Genomic DNA, 16959 nt, shown 5'->3' with positions numbered 1-16959 from the left:
AATATAAATAAATATATACAAACATACGGGACAAATTACGCTGATTGAGTTAGCCTCGAAGTAAGTTCGAGACTTGTGTTACGAGATACTAACTCAACGAAGCTATATTTTATAATAAATACTTATATAGATAAACACTAAGACCCAGGCTAATCGGAAAAAGTTCTTTTCTCATCACGCCCTGGCCGGGATTCGAACCCGGGACCTCCGATGTGACAGACAAGCGTACTACCGCTGCGCCACAGAGGCTGTCTAAAATATAAATAAAGAACATAAATGTCTATCCCTTGCGGGGTAGACAGAGCCAACAGTTTTTAAAAGACTGATAAGCCACGTTCAGCTGTTTGGCTTTACAGGTTGCTAGCCAAACGCCTAAAAGAAGAATCCCACGTTTATAAGCCTATCCCTTAGTCGCTTTTTACGACATCCATGGGAACGATATAGAGTCGTCGAGCACGCGCGAGAGAAACCTTGTTACAAAAATATGTAAAAAATGTACCTTGATAAACGATAAATATAATATTTTATCAGATACGTATTTATTTTGATAAACATATAGTCGATACTTTAGGAATGACATTATGATAAGCGCATTCCGCTCACGATCACAAGAAAATATTTAAAGAGGTTAGAACGGCCTCTGTGACACCGGCGGTCCCGGGTTCGAATCCCGGCCAGGTCGTGACGAGAAACGAGCTTTCTCAGATTGGTCTGGACTGGACCTTGGATATTTATCTATATAAGTATTTATTATAAAATATAGTATCGTTAAGTTAGTATCTCGTAACACAAGTCTCGAACTTACTTCGAGGCTAACTCAATCTGTGTAATTTGTCCCGTATATTTTTATTTATTAACTCCTAAACTTGTCGTTACCCAGGATCCTGGAAGACCGCCCCAAGCAGCTTCAAGCAAGGAGGAAGAAGAACACGTAGTATACATTGACATACCAGAATGCAGCGGTAGCGGCGTCAGCGAGAGACGACAGGAATTAGATTATGGACCGTCTACATCAGTTGTTCAGGTAATTACACCTTTTCAGGCGTCCGTAAAAGAGATACATACATATGGTCACGTCTATATCCCTTGCGGGGTAGACAGAGCCAACAGTCTGGAAAAGACTGAATGGCCACGTTCAGCTATTTGGCTTAATGATAGAATTGAGGTTCGAATAGTGACAGGTTGCTAGCCTATCGCCTAAAAAAGAATCCCAAGTTTGTGAGCCTATCTCTTAGTCGCCTTTTACGACATCCATGGGAAAGAAATGGAGTGATTCTGATACTGATAGGCCAAACAATACAATACAAATAATCTTTATTTCTCATAGCAAAATACCGAAGAACCTATTAGAAACTTACACAAAAAAGGCGGACTTATCGCTAAGCTATCTCTTCCAACCAACCTTTGGGTAGTGAAGTGTAAAAAATAAAACAGATAACCACGTACCTATTTATTAAGACTGAAAATCCACATTCAACTATCACGTAATCTAGAAATTTTAAAGTAACCAGTCGTACGAATCCATCGTTTCTTAGAGTACCTTTCAGTACTAGTAACTATTGGCAAAATAGCTAGGTACTTTAAAAGATCAACGAAAGAGCTGAATAATCTTGCTGTATGCTCCGAGCTGGGTTTGTTCAACTCCAGAACGAGACAGTTTGTAAAAAGCATGTGCTTGATTTAATCCGGTAGTTTAATGACTCTCAAAAGGTTCAATTCTTTGTGTTTTTTCTCGTCCCTTTCTGATTCCTTTTTCTTTTGTTGTCCTAGTTATTACTTATGTAGTATAATTTTGCAGACAGGCTGTTTAGATTTTTACATGTGAAAATATGTAAATACGTCCTGGTAAAGGGTCAGGTCAAAAGTACCCGAAACCGCCGAGCTTGCATGAAGAGAGTTATGAATGTGGATGAAGCGAAGGAAATATGCAGAGATCGTGGCAAGTGGAAAGAGGTAGTCTCTGCCTACCCCTCCGGGAAAGAGGCGTGATTTTATGTATGTATGGTATGTATGTTAATATGTAAATGGCCAATAATCTCTCATATAGTTATTATTTAAGACTGTATATTTTTTGAATAAAATAAAATAAATAAAATACTTTTTCAGGAGACCATTTTGTATGACCAATTCAAGGACAGGAGAATCGATGTGATCCCACAGACGTCCCTGGATAGTCCGACGAGCAGTACCGGCTCCTCAGCGAGGCTGTTCCAACGACCCACCCCCCCGAATAGCTTAAACCTTCGGCCCGCTGGCACAGCTAGTAAGTTCCACGTCATCACTACATAGTATAAAACAAAGTCGCTATTTTAGTCTGTTTGTCTGTATGCTTAAATCTTTAAAATTACGCAACGGATTTTGATGCGGTTTTTTGTAACAGGTAGAGTGATTCAAGAGGAAGGTGTTTATGTATAATTTTTTCCGAATTTTGCACCCGTGCGAAGCCGGGGTGGGTCGCTAGTATCTAATATATTTAAACGAGCAATTCTTGTATATATATAATCAGGATTATTCAGGATCTCGGAAACGGCTCCAACGATTTTCATGAAAGTTACAGATTAGGGGCTTTTCGGCTCAAGGAATCGATTTATCAAAGTCCTAGGTTCGAGAAAAGCTCGGTTCCCAAGATATATAAACATTTTAAGAACCGCGTTTTAAGAAACTATCAGCGCCATCTATATATATATATATATATAGATGGCGAGCTTTGCTCGGTCTACAGACTATATATATATATATATGTATGTATATATATATAATATATGTAAAAAATTGTAATCGACTGTTTCAAAGAAAACCTTACATCAAATCTTCAATTTCAGACTCATCACTGCCTCCTATCACCCCCAGACAAACCCCCACAATATCTTCCTACCTATCACCAAATAGTTATCGAGGGCGCACCCCAGAGGACGACTTCCGTTTACCCCCACTACCAGTGAACGAGTTTCCGGACCCCCCACCTGCGTACACGGAAATAGATTTCCGTAGCCCCGTCGGCGAGTTGGAGACTGCGCCTGCGCCGGTCGCGAACTGTGTAACCGCTCAACCTATACAGAGGACTAGAGTCGTACTTCATGGTTAGTCTAATTCTTTATTTATTCACTAGCTTTTCCGCAGGGTTTCACTCTAGTGGGACTTTAAAGGAAAAATGCCCATTTTTTATCTGTGTATAATTTTTGAGTTCATTTATAAAAAAGTGCAATTATTTTTCTCTCTTTATTATAAAAGCCGATTTATTTAAAACAAAAACAATTTGTTTTTTTATATTAACATTTTGAAAAAAAAAAACGTCATGATGATTAACTTAACAAATGATTTTCGGGTATTACCGAAAAACAAAACACGCCATATATGATAGGTAATTTCTGTTTACAGATGTAGTGGGGAATCCCAACCGTAAATTTATGACTTGCAAGCACTGTGGTATGACTGTCAACAGTCTGGTCATAAAGCGTACAACATTGGAAACACACATGCTCGCGTGTCTGTGTTTTATGTTTGCGTAAGTGTTTTTTTAATTTATTTCCTTTTGTTAATACATACATACATATGGTCACGTCTATATCCCTTGCGGGGTATACAGAGCCAGCAGTCTTGAAAAGACTAAATGGCCACGTTCAGCTATTTGGCTTAATGATAGAATTGAGCTTCAAATACTGACAGGTTGTTATCCCATCGCCTAAAAAAGAAGCCCAAGTTTGTAAGCCTATCCCTTAGTCGCCTTTTACGACATCCATGGGAAAGAGATGGAGTGGTCCTATTATTTTTTGTATTGATGCCGGGAACCACACGGCACCCTTTTGTTAATCGACTTTAAATAACTTTTGAAAAGAGAATTCGCCTCCAATTGGTACCTTTTGAATTCGGTTAAATCTTATAACCTTATCGTAAGTGTAACAAACACTTTCCTGAAAACAGCATCAGAATCGGTTCAGCGAAACGCGAGATAATCGCGAACAAACTTACATATATACATACATAAAATCACGCCTCTTTCCCGGAGGGGTAGGCAGAGACTACCTCTTTCCACTTGCCACGATCTCTGCATACTTCCTTCGCTTCATCCACATTCATAACTCTCTTCATGCAAGCTTAGCGGTTTCGTACATACATACATACATACAAACAAACATACCTACATAATACAAGTCACACTGTAAACCACCTTACTATTTTGAAGGCGGTCAAAAATTGGCCATAGATCTTTGAGACATTCATGGGAAAAAGATGGAGTGGTCCTATTCTTGTTTTATATTGATGCCGGTGGTGCCGGGAACCACACGGCCATTGTAAGTACATGTTCTTCTAAATTCAATAACTGTATAGAGAGAGCCAACAGTCTTGAAAAGACCGAATGGCCACGTTCAGCTATTTGGCTTAATGATAGAATTAAGATTCAACTAGTGACAGGGTGCTAACTATATTGTAATCCTACTAATATTATAAATGCGAAAGTTTGTGAGTATGTCAGGTTGTCAGTATGAATGTTTGTTACTCTTTCACGCAAAAACTACTGAACCGATTACGTTGAAATTTGGTATGTAGATAGCTGAAGAACCAGAATAACATATAGGCTACTTTTTATCCCAGAATTCCCGCGGGATTGACAGGGTTTCCATGCGGACGAACTCGCGGGCGGCCTCTAGTTTGTTATATTTATTTTTTAGTGCAATAAAAAGTTTGCATACATACAAACAAACAATTATCAAATGTTTTTTTTTAGAATGTTCCCGATCATCTTAATGATATACTGCTGTGATTACTGTAAGACCAAGGTCCACTACTGTCCCAACTGCGGCAAGGAGATGGTCAAGGAGAATTTCCTCAATTTCTGATCCATCTCTTCTGTTTTATGGATAAAATTCCCAGGAATTACAGCGGGAAGGGACCATGCATAATATGGCCACGTTCAGCTATTAAGCTTAATGATATAATTGAGATTCAAACAGTGACGGGTTGCTAGCCCATGGCCTAAAAAATAATTCCAAGTTTGTAAGCCTATCCCTTAAGTCGCCATTTACGACATCCATGGGAAAGAGATGGAGTGATCCTATTCTTTTTTGTATTGGTGCCGGGAACCACACGGCACTTCTCTCGTTCTCTTCCCTCTTCTATTTTATGATAAAATCCTCAGGAATTACAGCGGGATGAGAAATTAACAAAAATTTAAGCTTTCACTCGTTTACTTATGATGTTTGTATGCGTGGCTAACATATATAAAAAGTACAAATAATTTGTAAATATTTTTTAATCTTAAGTTTTTGTAAACAAGTTGAAATGTGATGTCGTCGATTATTATCCTACTAATATTATAAATGCGAAAGTTTGTGAGTATGTCAGGATGTCAGTATGGATTTTTGTTACTCTTTCACGCAAAAACAACTGAACCGATTACGATGAAATTTGGTATGTGAAATTTTATCCCGGAAAGCGGACGAAGTCGCGGGCGGCCTCTAGTAGGTACATATTTTTCTATAATCTTAACTAGATTTATAACTTTCCATGTCTATATAAATAGTAAACAAATGTGATAAATAAATTTAAAACATTTTGAATATTTTTTTTTTTATTTTATACCCACATTACGGAAAACCTTCTTTCCAACTTTTCAAACAAGAACAAAATAAGTCCTATTGTCCTACTTAGTATTTATATTGCATTAAAGCTTCTTAAAGTAACACAACCCGTTTCAATATCATTTCAAAAGCACTTACCTATTCAATCTGATTGGTCCTCCGGTCTTCCTCACTTTGAGAGCTTGCTCCCAAAACTTGACCGCTTCCGGCAGGATAGTGTTCTGAAATTTATAAAAATTCTGATAATTTACGTATCTTTAGGCTATATCTTAAGAATAGAATAGATTTATTTTCAAAATTGGATACAAGGTATCACTTATTGACGTCACATCACTTAAATCTAATTATAACTACGACCGCTTCCAAAGCGCATGTGTAGAAGAAGCGGTGGAACAAACTACACTGCAGCATTTTCATCGGACGTCAATATACAAATATAGATCTCTTAAATCTAAATCATGGACGAATGCACATTGTCTACATTAAAAAACATGAATGAATGTAGAACTAGTTACCTAAGTAGTTACTAAGTTACCTAACTACGACTAACACCTTTGATTTGTTTCTTTTATAACTATGTACATACTATTTTCTTGTTACTGTGTAAATTTCTATGCAATAAAGATATTACAAACAAACAAACAAACCTTTGACTTCTATACAGATCTCTGGGATATAAGATCTGTGACATAGTAGGCTCTATTTATGAGAAATAACCCCACAACATAGCACGTGAGATGCCTTTTTTACGAAAAACTATCGCTGTCCCGTTCCACGTTATAATAAAAAGTGAAACAGAAATAGCTTATTGCGCGATGAAAAAAAGCGTCGCGCGTGCCATGTTATAGAGGCTGGCTGGCAAAGAAAAAATATAGTGTCTACCAATTAAATCTCTTTTCCCGTGCAGATTGTAAAAGTCTGTTAAGGGACAGGTTTATAAACTTCGTATTATACTTTTTGGCGATGAGTAAGCAACCTGTCACTATTTGAATCTCAATTCCATCAATAAACCAGACTTTACTAGCATTGCATGCAGTCAAAAATGCATGATGCGCAAGACTCAGGTTCATGAAAATCATCGTGAGGGAACCTGCACATTCAGGCAACTGGATGTGTAACCACGATCAAATACGGGTTTAAGTTTTATAGCAAAGGTTACCGTTACAGACGGGAGTCGCTTCGTGTAAAAACCTGACTCACCCAATCCAGGGTCCATGGTCAAGGGCGTTCCCCGGGCTCTTCTCCAGTGGTGGGGATGAAACGGGACTAAAGCCAGGAAGAATACAGACAGTAATCTCCAAAAAAAAATTGTAAATACTTACATTAATCATGAAGAACTTCTGCGGATCTAACCTGTAATAAAAAAAAAAACATTTTATTATTTAACCTTTGCAACTTTTTATCCTCAACAGATGGCGCCATTGTCGCCTAAGGTTTTTCTTTTTACTCGAAATGAATTGAAAGACGAAACTACCCTTTTTAATTAAACCCGCTCGGCTATGCACGAAGCATTTATTTAAACTAATTTTACTGTCTAGATATCAGTTATTATGTTCTATCTATCTTGTTTTTCATAAAATGGATTTATATAATCATTTCAATTTTAGACATCGAGATTTTAGACCTCGATATTTTTGTGATCGATACGTCCGCTTACGAATCAAATCGATTTGAACATCGATCTTTTTTAAAGAAGAGGCTTTGATTTTAATTAAGTACGTGAATAACTTACCTATATACTGAATGGTCATAAACTATACTAATTCTTAAAGGCTGGTCTATACTCCGCTTTTTGACTATATGCGCTGGCTCAATGTGCACTCCTCGGATTACCTGTAACAAAAATATATATTGATTAAAAATATACGTTAACATATCAAATACGGGTATAGGTTCTACTGCAAAGGTTGCCGATGTCAGATGGGAGTCGCTTCGTATAAAAACCTGACTGACAATGATAGAACAGTGACTCAACATTATATACATTACATATGGTCACGTCTATACCCCTTGCGGGGTAGACAGAGCCAACCATCTTGAAAAGACTGAATTGCCACGTTCAGCTATTTGGCTTAATGATAGAATTAAGATTCAAATAGTGACAGGTTGCTAGCCCATTGCCTAAAAAAGAATCCCAAGTTTTTAAGCCTATCCCTTAGTCGCCTTTTACGACATCCATGGGAAAGAGATGGAGTGGTCCTATTCTTTTTTGTATTGGTGCCGGGAAACCACACGGAAAGTGGTAGTGACTCAATATTCAATTAATAACTCTTTGTGCAATGCAAATAAAGTAAAATTTTGAGTCGCTCTTTTTAAATGTCGTGTTTCATCTCGTCTTCGGTGTGAACAGACCCTTGTTGTCCATTTATCTCAATTGTGTGTGACCCCTTTATTGCAAAGACAAATGATGTTTAACAATCAATGATAGTGTAAACAAACATAAGTACTGCGTTACAGAGTTATTACATCACTAGATTTCAAGGACGTAGCTAGGACAGGCTAAAGTACCTAACTAAGGGATAGGCTTACAAACTTGGGATTCTTTTTTAGGCGATGGGCTAGCAACCTGTCACTATTTGAATCTCAATTCTATCATTAAGCCAAATAGCTAAACGTGGCCATTTAGTCTTTTCAAGACCCCGCAAGGGATATAGACGTGGCCATATGTATGTATGTATAAATAGGTAGCTAGGACAGTGTTCAGGGAAAGGATTTGATATTGTTTATTTTTATACTCATAAAGTCAGATGGCAAACAAAAAAATATACTAATAAAATACGGTGAATAAATCCGCGTGTTATATCTACTTACCGAAACGTTTGACAAATATTTTATAAGCAATAAAATTTTGAAGCAATACGTTTTTTTATTACTTTTTAAAATGTTGCTGCCTTTACTCCTATTTTTTATTCACACCAGCGTAGCAAGATGTAAGTAAAATTAATATTTATCATCCTACTTTGTTTTCGTTTTGGAAAGATATGTAAGTACCTAATGCAACCAATAGTTACATAATGTAGGTATAACAAACTAATTAAAATAATCTAAAACTAAATACTATAAAAACTTAACTAAAAAAAAAAGGAAAATTATATAAAAAACAATACATATTTAATCTGAAAAAGCATCTTACAAAAAAAAAAAAAACAAAATAGTACTTCTCTTATTTTTTTTTATTCTACTAACATAGTATCATTTAGCGTCTTAAAATTTCCGGAGAGGAGGCCTGGGCCCGCCTGTGACCACTGTACTTGAGAGTAAGTAAGCTACTCCCGTCTGACATCCGCAAGCACGTTTCTGGGTAGACAAGGCCAACAGTCATCAAAGGACTGAAAGGCCATGTTCATTCATTCTTTAATGATGAAACTTAATGACCACTGATGCTTGATATACAAACACTAATCACGTCTCTTTTTAGGGGTAGAAAAAACTCAATAATGACTTAAAGGCCACGTTCATACATACATATTATCACGTCTATATCCCTTGCGGGGTAGACAGAGCCAACAGTCTTGTAAAGACTTATAGGCCACGTTTAGCTATTTGGCTTTAAGATAGAATTGAGATTCAAATAGTGATAGGTTGCTAGCTAATCGCCTAAAAAAGAATCCCAAGTATGTAAGCCTATCCCTTTGTCGCCTTTTACGACATTCATGGGAAAGAGATGGAGTGGTCCCATTCTTTTTTTTATTGGTGCCGGGAACCACGCGGCCACGTTCATCAGAATAGCTTAGTGAAGAATTAAAAAATAAGTGACAAGTCAGCTAGCTATAAACTTGGGATTCTTAGAACCATCTAAGAGAAATCCCAAGTTTATAAATGTTCTCATTGTAAACACATTATTCACAGATGGTTCTTTGAAGGATGACATCTACACGTTCCGTCGAAATGTCATTCCAGAACTGTCCACCAGACTATCGTTAACAAAAACCACTTCAATAAAAAATATTTACGGTGAAAATAAAAATGTATTTCGAAACCTTAATGGTTCTGGCCATGACGGCATTAAAAAATTGGTCACCAACGTTTTGCCGCATTTAGGAATACATGAAGATGAAATAATGAAGAAATTGAACAAATTCAGATTGCACAGAAAACATACTAATTTCAAAATACCCGGAGTCATTCCTGATGAAGAAAATCAAGGTGTTTCAAATGCAACGCTTAGTAGAGTACACGAATATGTCAATAATGATACTAATCATAAAAATTATACAGATTTAAACGACACAAGCTTTACTGAATTCAGTACAGATGTAGACGAATACAGATTGCAAGCTAAGAAGTTTGAAAACGACTATGATTACGAATTAGGTGATGCGAATGATTTTCTTGAGACAGACAAGCCTAAAACTCCTCCTGTGAACGAAACAAATGATCAAGATTACGATGGAACTCCGAAAAACGTTCAAGGCATGATATCGCAGGTATTTCAGAAACAAAATGAGTTGATAGCTAAATTAGAGAATTACTTGCGCGCTGACACTTCACTGAGAGGTGCGGCCCAAGATTTCGATAAAATCTTGGAAGATATAGAAAAACAGAGGAATGTTACTTCGACAACTCCACTTGATTTCAATCTGTTTGAAGTAAGTAAGAAAGTTCCGAAGATGATACCGATCGTTAGAACGGTTATCGATCAATCCAAGGTCAAAGAGGCTCTCATGAAGGATCCATACATACGAAGAATATTATCTATGAACAAACAGCGGAGGGCTAAGTATGAAAGGGATTATAAAAAGTATTTTGGTCGTAATGCTAAGAAAAATATATCCGCCTAGTAGGTAAGAAGCATTGTCAAAACGGGTTAATATATATACACAATATACGTTTTGTTTTATTTATTTCAGTTAGACTAACATGTTCGTGGTTTAAGATGGTCAGATGTTTTTATTAAAAACATAACATATGATCACGTCTATATCCCTTGCGGGGTAGACAGAGCCAACAGTCTTAAAAAGACTGAAGGCCACGTGCAGCTTTTTGGCTTGATGATAGAATTGAGATTCAAATAGTGACAGGTTGCCAGCACATTGCCTGCAAAAGAATCCCAAGTTTATGAGTCTATCCCTTAGTCGCATTTTACGACATCCATAGGAAAGAGATGAATTAGTCCTATTCTTTTTTCTACAGCTGCCGAGAACCACACAGCACGCTGCCAGGAACCACACAGCCACAGCACATGTTTTAAATTATAATTTAAATACTTATGTACCTAATTATTAGATGTTATAAAGAAAAAAAAATCACGCCAATGATGTGGACACGCGGACGGAGTCGCAGGCAAAAGCTAGTACAAAAACGTTGGGTACTACCAAGATTGAACAAGGTAGTCGAAGTAAATTTTATAGAAACCATTGTTACCCATTCGCAAAGATCATTGCTATGAGTATCTGACCTAACCCAAAGGTCAGTTCAATCGTGCAGCCACGCCCGTCTTTGGGTTACACACGTACCTTCAAACGTTCATAATGTTTTTGGTACCAATGTTGTATCTTCACCGAATCTATACTAATATATAAAGCTGTCTATAATAATATATAAAGCTGTCTAAAATAATATATAAAGCTGTCTATACTAATATATATGTAAAGCTGAAGAGTTTGTTTGTTTGTTTGAACGCGCTAATCTCAGGAACTACTGGTTCGAATTGAAAAATTCTTCTTGCGTTGAATAGACCATTTATCGAGGAAGGCTATAGGCTCTATATATTTTATATGTTATATATAACATCACGCTGCAACTTTAAGGAGCGAAGAAATAATGGTAAATGTGAAAAAAAAATTCGTCTACCTGTTACTGTTATAATATTGAGCAAAAAAATATGAAAAATACACTGTTATCATAGTCACCCTTAATATTTTCATTTATATTTTATTAGAAATATAGTATAATTTGTCATATCATATCACGATTTATGAGATGCCCCCTGGTGGCTGACACAGCCGAAGCTGGGTAATAGGGTCCCATTTTTACCTCTTTGTACGGAACCCTAAAAATTCCCACCGGAATTACAGTTCCTAATTGAATGCAACCGCGGAAAAACAACGACAAAATTCCATTCGGATGTCAATATTGCAAAGCACTTACAATTTAGCCTGAGAACCTACATTTTTTTATGACAATTTTATGTAGATCGAGTGCAATTTTCGCGTGGTTATTCGTATGTCGTAATATTTCCGAAGGTTTAGTTTGTAACTGACTTGACAATTGAATATTGCTTATGCAAACGACGGTTTTTAACAAACACACGCACATACAACATACATACATATGGTCACGTCTATATCCCTTGCGGGGTAGACAGAGCCAACAGTCTCGAAAAGACTGTTACACCACGTTCAGTTCTGTTTGGATTAATGATGGAATTGAGATTTAAATAAGGAGGGTTTGCTAGCCCATCGCCTAAAAGAAGAATCTCAAGTTTACTTATAATTATAATCCTTTCTCTTAGTCGCCTTTTACGATATCCATGGGAAAGAGATGGAGTGGTTCTATTATATTTTTCTATGTTCGAACGAACGTATCTTGATCAAATTAAGGACGACCTGACAAAAGGTCAGGTCAAAAGTACCCGAAACGGCCAAGCTTGCATGAAGAGAGTTATGAATGTGGATGAAGCGAAAGAAGTATGCAGAGATCGTGGCAAGTGGAAAGATGTAGCCTCTGCCTACCCCTCCGGGAAAGAGGCGTGATTTTATGTATGTATGTATGTATATAAGTCTGTATATATGTAAGTTTGTCCGCGATTATCTCGCGTTTCGCTGAACCGATTCTGATGCTGTTTTCAGGAAAGTGTTTGTTACACTTACGATAAGGTTAAGGATTTAACCGAATTCAAAAAGAAGGGTATCAATTGGAGGCGTGATTTTATATATGTATGTATGGGTGGGTCAGGTTTATACATGAAGCTGACCCGTCTGACCTCCGCAACCTTTGCAGGGAACCAAACCCGTATGGGATCATGGTCAAAGTTGCTCCAATTAAATGTGCATATTCCTTTAGTCGCCCTTCTGATTCCGTAAAACTGAGTAAATGGTTTCCACACCAAAATAAAGATAAAATCCAGTGAAGTGACTCCGCTGAGGTCATAATGCGGAACCGGTCCGCCATTGCGCGTACAGACAGACACACAAGTGGTTTTAGTTTTAATATTATCATCAGACGAATTTATAAATTTTAAGGAATCAAAATTAAATATTTTGACAATATATATTTTAAATAATTGTTTTGACTCATTAATTAATTTATTACATACATACCTATGGTCACGTCTATATCCCTTGCGGGGTAGACAGAGCCAACAGTCTTGAAAACACTGAATGGACACGTTCAGCTATTTGGCTTAATGATAGAATTGAGATTCAAATAGTGACAAGTTGCTAGCCCATCGCCTAAAAAAGAATCTTAAGTTTGTAAGCCTATCCCTTAGTCGTCTTTTACGACATCCATGGGAAAGAGACGGAGTGGTCCTATTCTTTTTTCTATTGGTGCCGGGAACCAATTTATTATCAGACAATTTATTTCATCTGCCACTTTCACTACCACATCCGACCACGGCCACTCTGTCAAGAGTGTATCGATAAAGAAGATATATTGTAACTATGCATATAAAACATATAATCACGTCTATATCCCTTGCGGGGTAGACAGAGCCAACAGTCTTGAAAAGACTGATGGGCCAAGTTCAGCTATTTGGCTTTAAGATAGAATTGAGATTCAAATAGTGACAGGTTACTAGCCCATCGCCTAAAAGAAGAATCCCAAGTTTATAAGCCTATCCCTTAGTCGACTTTTACGCATCCACGGGAGAGAGATGGAGTGGTCCTATTCTTTTTTCTATTGGTGCCGGGAACCACACGGCAAATTGTAACTATGAAATGAGTAAAAAAAAAAATTAACACTTGTCTCTGCGTCTGTACCGTCTCAGAAAGCAAGTGGAGGTCAGTAACACTCAGTTCCGCAGAATGACGCTATTTTACACTTGTTCGGTTTTTCTTGTGTGCATATTTTTTTTAACATTGTTTACTTGCTTGTTTGTTGCAGTGTTTTATGTGCCGTGTGGTTATCGGCACCAATAGTAAATAGTATAGTAATAGGACTCGATCTCCTTCCCATGGATGTCGTAAAAGGCAACTAAGAAAAAGGCTTTATAACCTTGGGATTCTCCTTTAAGGCGATGGACTAGCAACTTATCACAATTTATAACTTAATTTGACCTCAGTCTTTTCTAGACTTTTGGCTCTGTATGCCCCGCCCCGTAAGGGATAAAGACGTGACTACATGAATGTACCTATTATGAACACGTTCATAAACTTGGGATTCTTCTTTCAGGCGATGATCTTGCAACCTCTCACCATCTGCCGGCTGGCTTTTGAGTCTTTTCGACATTGTAAGCTCTGAATACCACTTAAGGCAAACAAACGTGATTTTATGTATGTATGATGAACTAAACTGTGTGGCGACATCTCATCAGCCAATGACAAAGAAGAATCTAAATCGCGCAAGCAAAGATTTCACAGATTAGAATACATTTATTTTCAAAATTAGATACAAGGTATCACTTATTGACGTCACATCACTTAAATCTAATAATAACTAACTACTACCGCTTCCAAAGCGCATGTGTAGAAGAAGCGGCGGAACAAACTACACTGCAGCATTTTCATCGGACGTCAATTTACAAATATAGATCTCTTAAATCTAAATCGTGGACGAATGCATGAATGATTGGAAAAAAACTAATGTATGATTGGAAAACAGACACAAAATCTGTGGAGCCGCAGTTCTTAGCCTATCACTATCACGCCTAGCCTAGCGGAAGATCTTCCCTTTGGTGGCGGTCGAGCCGAATCATCGCTCACTATCAGGGATCGGATATTCGGATGCATATTTACCTAAAATTGGGGTGTTGGGTTAGTATGGAACGTACTTCTGTAAAAAAAAATCACGCTGTATAATTCTGGAATCCCGGTAGGTAGGTAATTTTTTTAATAAATGTGATCATCCATCACTTATGTTTATAAAGGTGTTTATCATACTTAATATACGATAAGTTTCAATTTCTTGTTTGATAAAATTTCCGGGATTCAAAATAATTCGAATCCCGAAAGCAAGAAGCCGCCTCCTTACTTTGTTAGCCAAAATATTAGTTTAGGTAAATATGCATCCGATTATCCGATCTCTACTCACTCTACAACTATATAATGTATGTCTTTATGAACGCAATCATTGACTTGAAATGCAGTCAGTATTCCTAATGGACATTGCGTAATTCATTTCCTTGTTTATGTGACCAGGAAAATACACGTTCTAAGGGGGGTAATGAGACATACGATCAATAACCGGTTTCTGTATGTGAGGCATTTCATAAGAACTTCATAAAATAAGATTGATTGATTTTTTATACCAGCTGTACGCCGTTACATTACCGGGCACGCGTTTTTATTCCTTTACGTGGTAAACAGAGAGCCAACAGCCTCGCAAAGACTGGAGGGTAACGTTCAGATTATGGCTTAATGATAAAATTGTGATTCAAACAATGACAGGATGCTAGCGCATCACCAAAATGAAAGATCCCAAGTTTACAGCCCCTTAGTCGCCTTTTACGACATCCATAGGAAAGAGATGGATTGATTCTATTCTCTTTTATATTCGTGCCGGGAACCACACGCCATTAAACGTAAAATATATATATTAGCTGTTGCTAAAAAGTTCCTAAAACAAAATTTCTACAGAATTATGAAAGCGTAAAATCGTTCGTACAAAATCGATTGGACAGAGCATAATCGAAATCGGTCAAGTTTTCGCGTTTTCAAAGTCATTACTGTGACGATTCTTATAAACAGTTGTTGCGGTCCGCTGCTTCTAACTTCTGCAAATACGGTAAATTTTAACAGCTAAAGAGAGTTATTTTGCCAAAAAAAAATGATGTGGTGTTACCATGATCCAATGCAAATTAAATTGACGCATTGAAGATTTAAATTGTTAGGAAAAGGATACCTATTTTTCTAAACAATTACAAGAGGTTAGGAGGAAGCCTACACGTTCAGGCAACTGGATGTGTAACCTAATTAACAATGTATTCTCTCGTCCACATTCTATTCTAAGTTTGGATATTTGCGAAGTTGATGTTGTTGAAGAAAATGCTGCAGTGCAGTTTGTTACCACTTCTTCTGCACTGACATCTTGGAAGCGGCAGTAAACTTAGTTTTAAGTAATTTATTTGACATTAACCAGAGTTGTGAAACCAAAAGATTTGACAATTACTAAGTGATATGAAGAATCCTATAATCTATACATATAATAATTACATATAATAAATCTGTAGAAGGGTCAATTCTGTACATTAAAAATATTGAAAAAATAAATAGAAGGGGGTGTTACTGGATCGATACCAAACCCAAATATGTGATAAAAAAAAATTATGTCTGTCTGTCTGTATGTTTAGGCATCACGTGAAAACTAACGGTTCGATTTCGATGAAACTTGGTATTATTATACCTTATTATCCTGGGCATAAAATGGGATACTTTTTATCCCGGAAAAATAGAAAGAAAAAAAACTTAATTTTTAAGTTTAAGCGAACTTCTCTTACTAAAACATCGAAACATGCTAGGCAAAGCCTAGACGTATTTGGGTCCAATAGATATTTATAAGATGGCATTGTCCGAGTTACTTAAAATGGCGAAATAAACCATCCACGCGAAGACCGACATCCGCGCGGACGGAGTCGTGGGCGGAAGCTAGTAATGAATAAAAATTTTGAATTGATCCTCTCTCCCTCCTCCATTTTGTCTGCTGTGTCACGGACATTAAGACAATGACAATGAGAGTAGTGAGCATATAAAGTGGAATAACGGAGGAAGAAAAAGCAATAAAACTGATGTATATAACCCTATTCCTACATTGTTATGAGCCATGACCCTATCCAAGCTAAAGAAACATCATAAACAATAAATCACATAGGAAGGCACATACATACATACATATATATATGTTAAGCAATTAAATCGTGATGAAGAGTCACGAGACAGACGCATATAATATGCATTATATATGTATATGTTGCATTGCTGATCATTAAAATTAATTGATATATCATCATGGTCATTTCTGGGTCATTATTACAGAAATTTAAGTCATTTCTTATGCGCGCTAGGGTCTTAACCTTTATATACATATAGTAATGGGGTAGACAGAGCCAACAGTCTTGCAAAATCTGAAACGCCAAGTTCACTGTATGGGTTAATGTTTCAATTGAAATTCAAATAGTGACTAGGCTGCTAGCCTATCGCCTAAAAGAAGAATCCCATGTTTATAGCCTTTCCCTTAGTCGCTTTTTACGACATCCATTGGAAAGATATCGAGTGGTGCAGTC

The 16959-nt window shown here is 37.0% G+C and overlaps 1 protein-coding gene across 6 annotated transcripts in view; it reads right to left on the bottom strand.

Annotated features, from left to right (window-relative positions):
- LOC106134387 (leishmanolysin-like peptidase) overlaps nt 1-16959 on the bottom strand; it is a 59971-nt gene that overhangs the window by 24194 nt on the left and 18818 nt on the right. For all 6 annotated transcript variants that reach the window (XM_013334418.2, XM_060952239.1, XM_013334420.2 and 3 more), the window contains exons 2-4: nt 7312-7412; nt 6902-6932; nt 5718-5800 (exon numbers count right to left, since the gene is read on the bottom strand). In XM_013334418.2, coding sequence (XP_013189872.2) covers nt 5718-5800; nt 6902-6932; nt 7312-7412 — 215 coding nt within the window. The remainder of the gene's footprint in view (nt 1-5717; nt 5801-6901; nt 6933-7311; nt 7413-16959) is intronic.

Source organism: Amyelois transitella, chromosome 28 (genome assembly GCF_032362555.1).
Source record: "Amyelois transitella isolate CPQ chromosome 28, ilAmyTran1.1, whole genome shotgun sequence".
NCBI classification, from domain to species: domain Eukaryota; kingdom Metazoa; phylum Arthropoda; class Insecta; order Lepidoptera; family Pyralidae; genus Amyelois; species Amyelois transitella.
The sequence above is the reverse complement of the archived record's forward strand: the minus strand, read 5'-3'. Positions and strand labels throughout refer to the sequence as shown.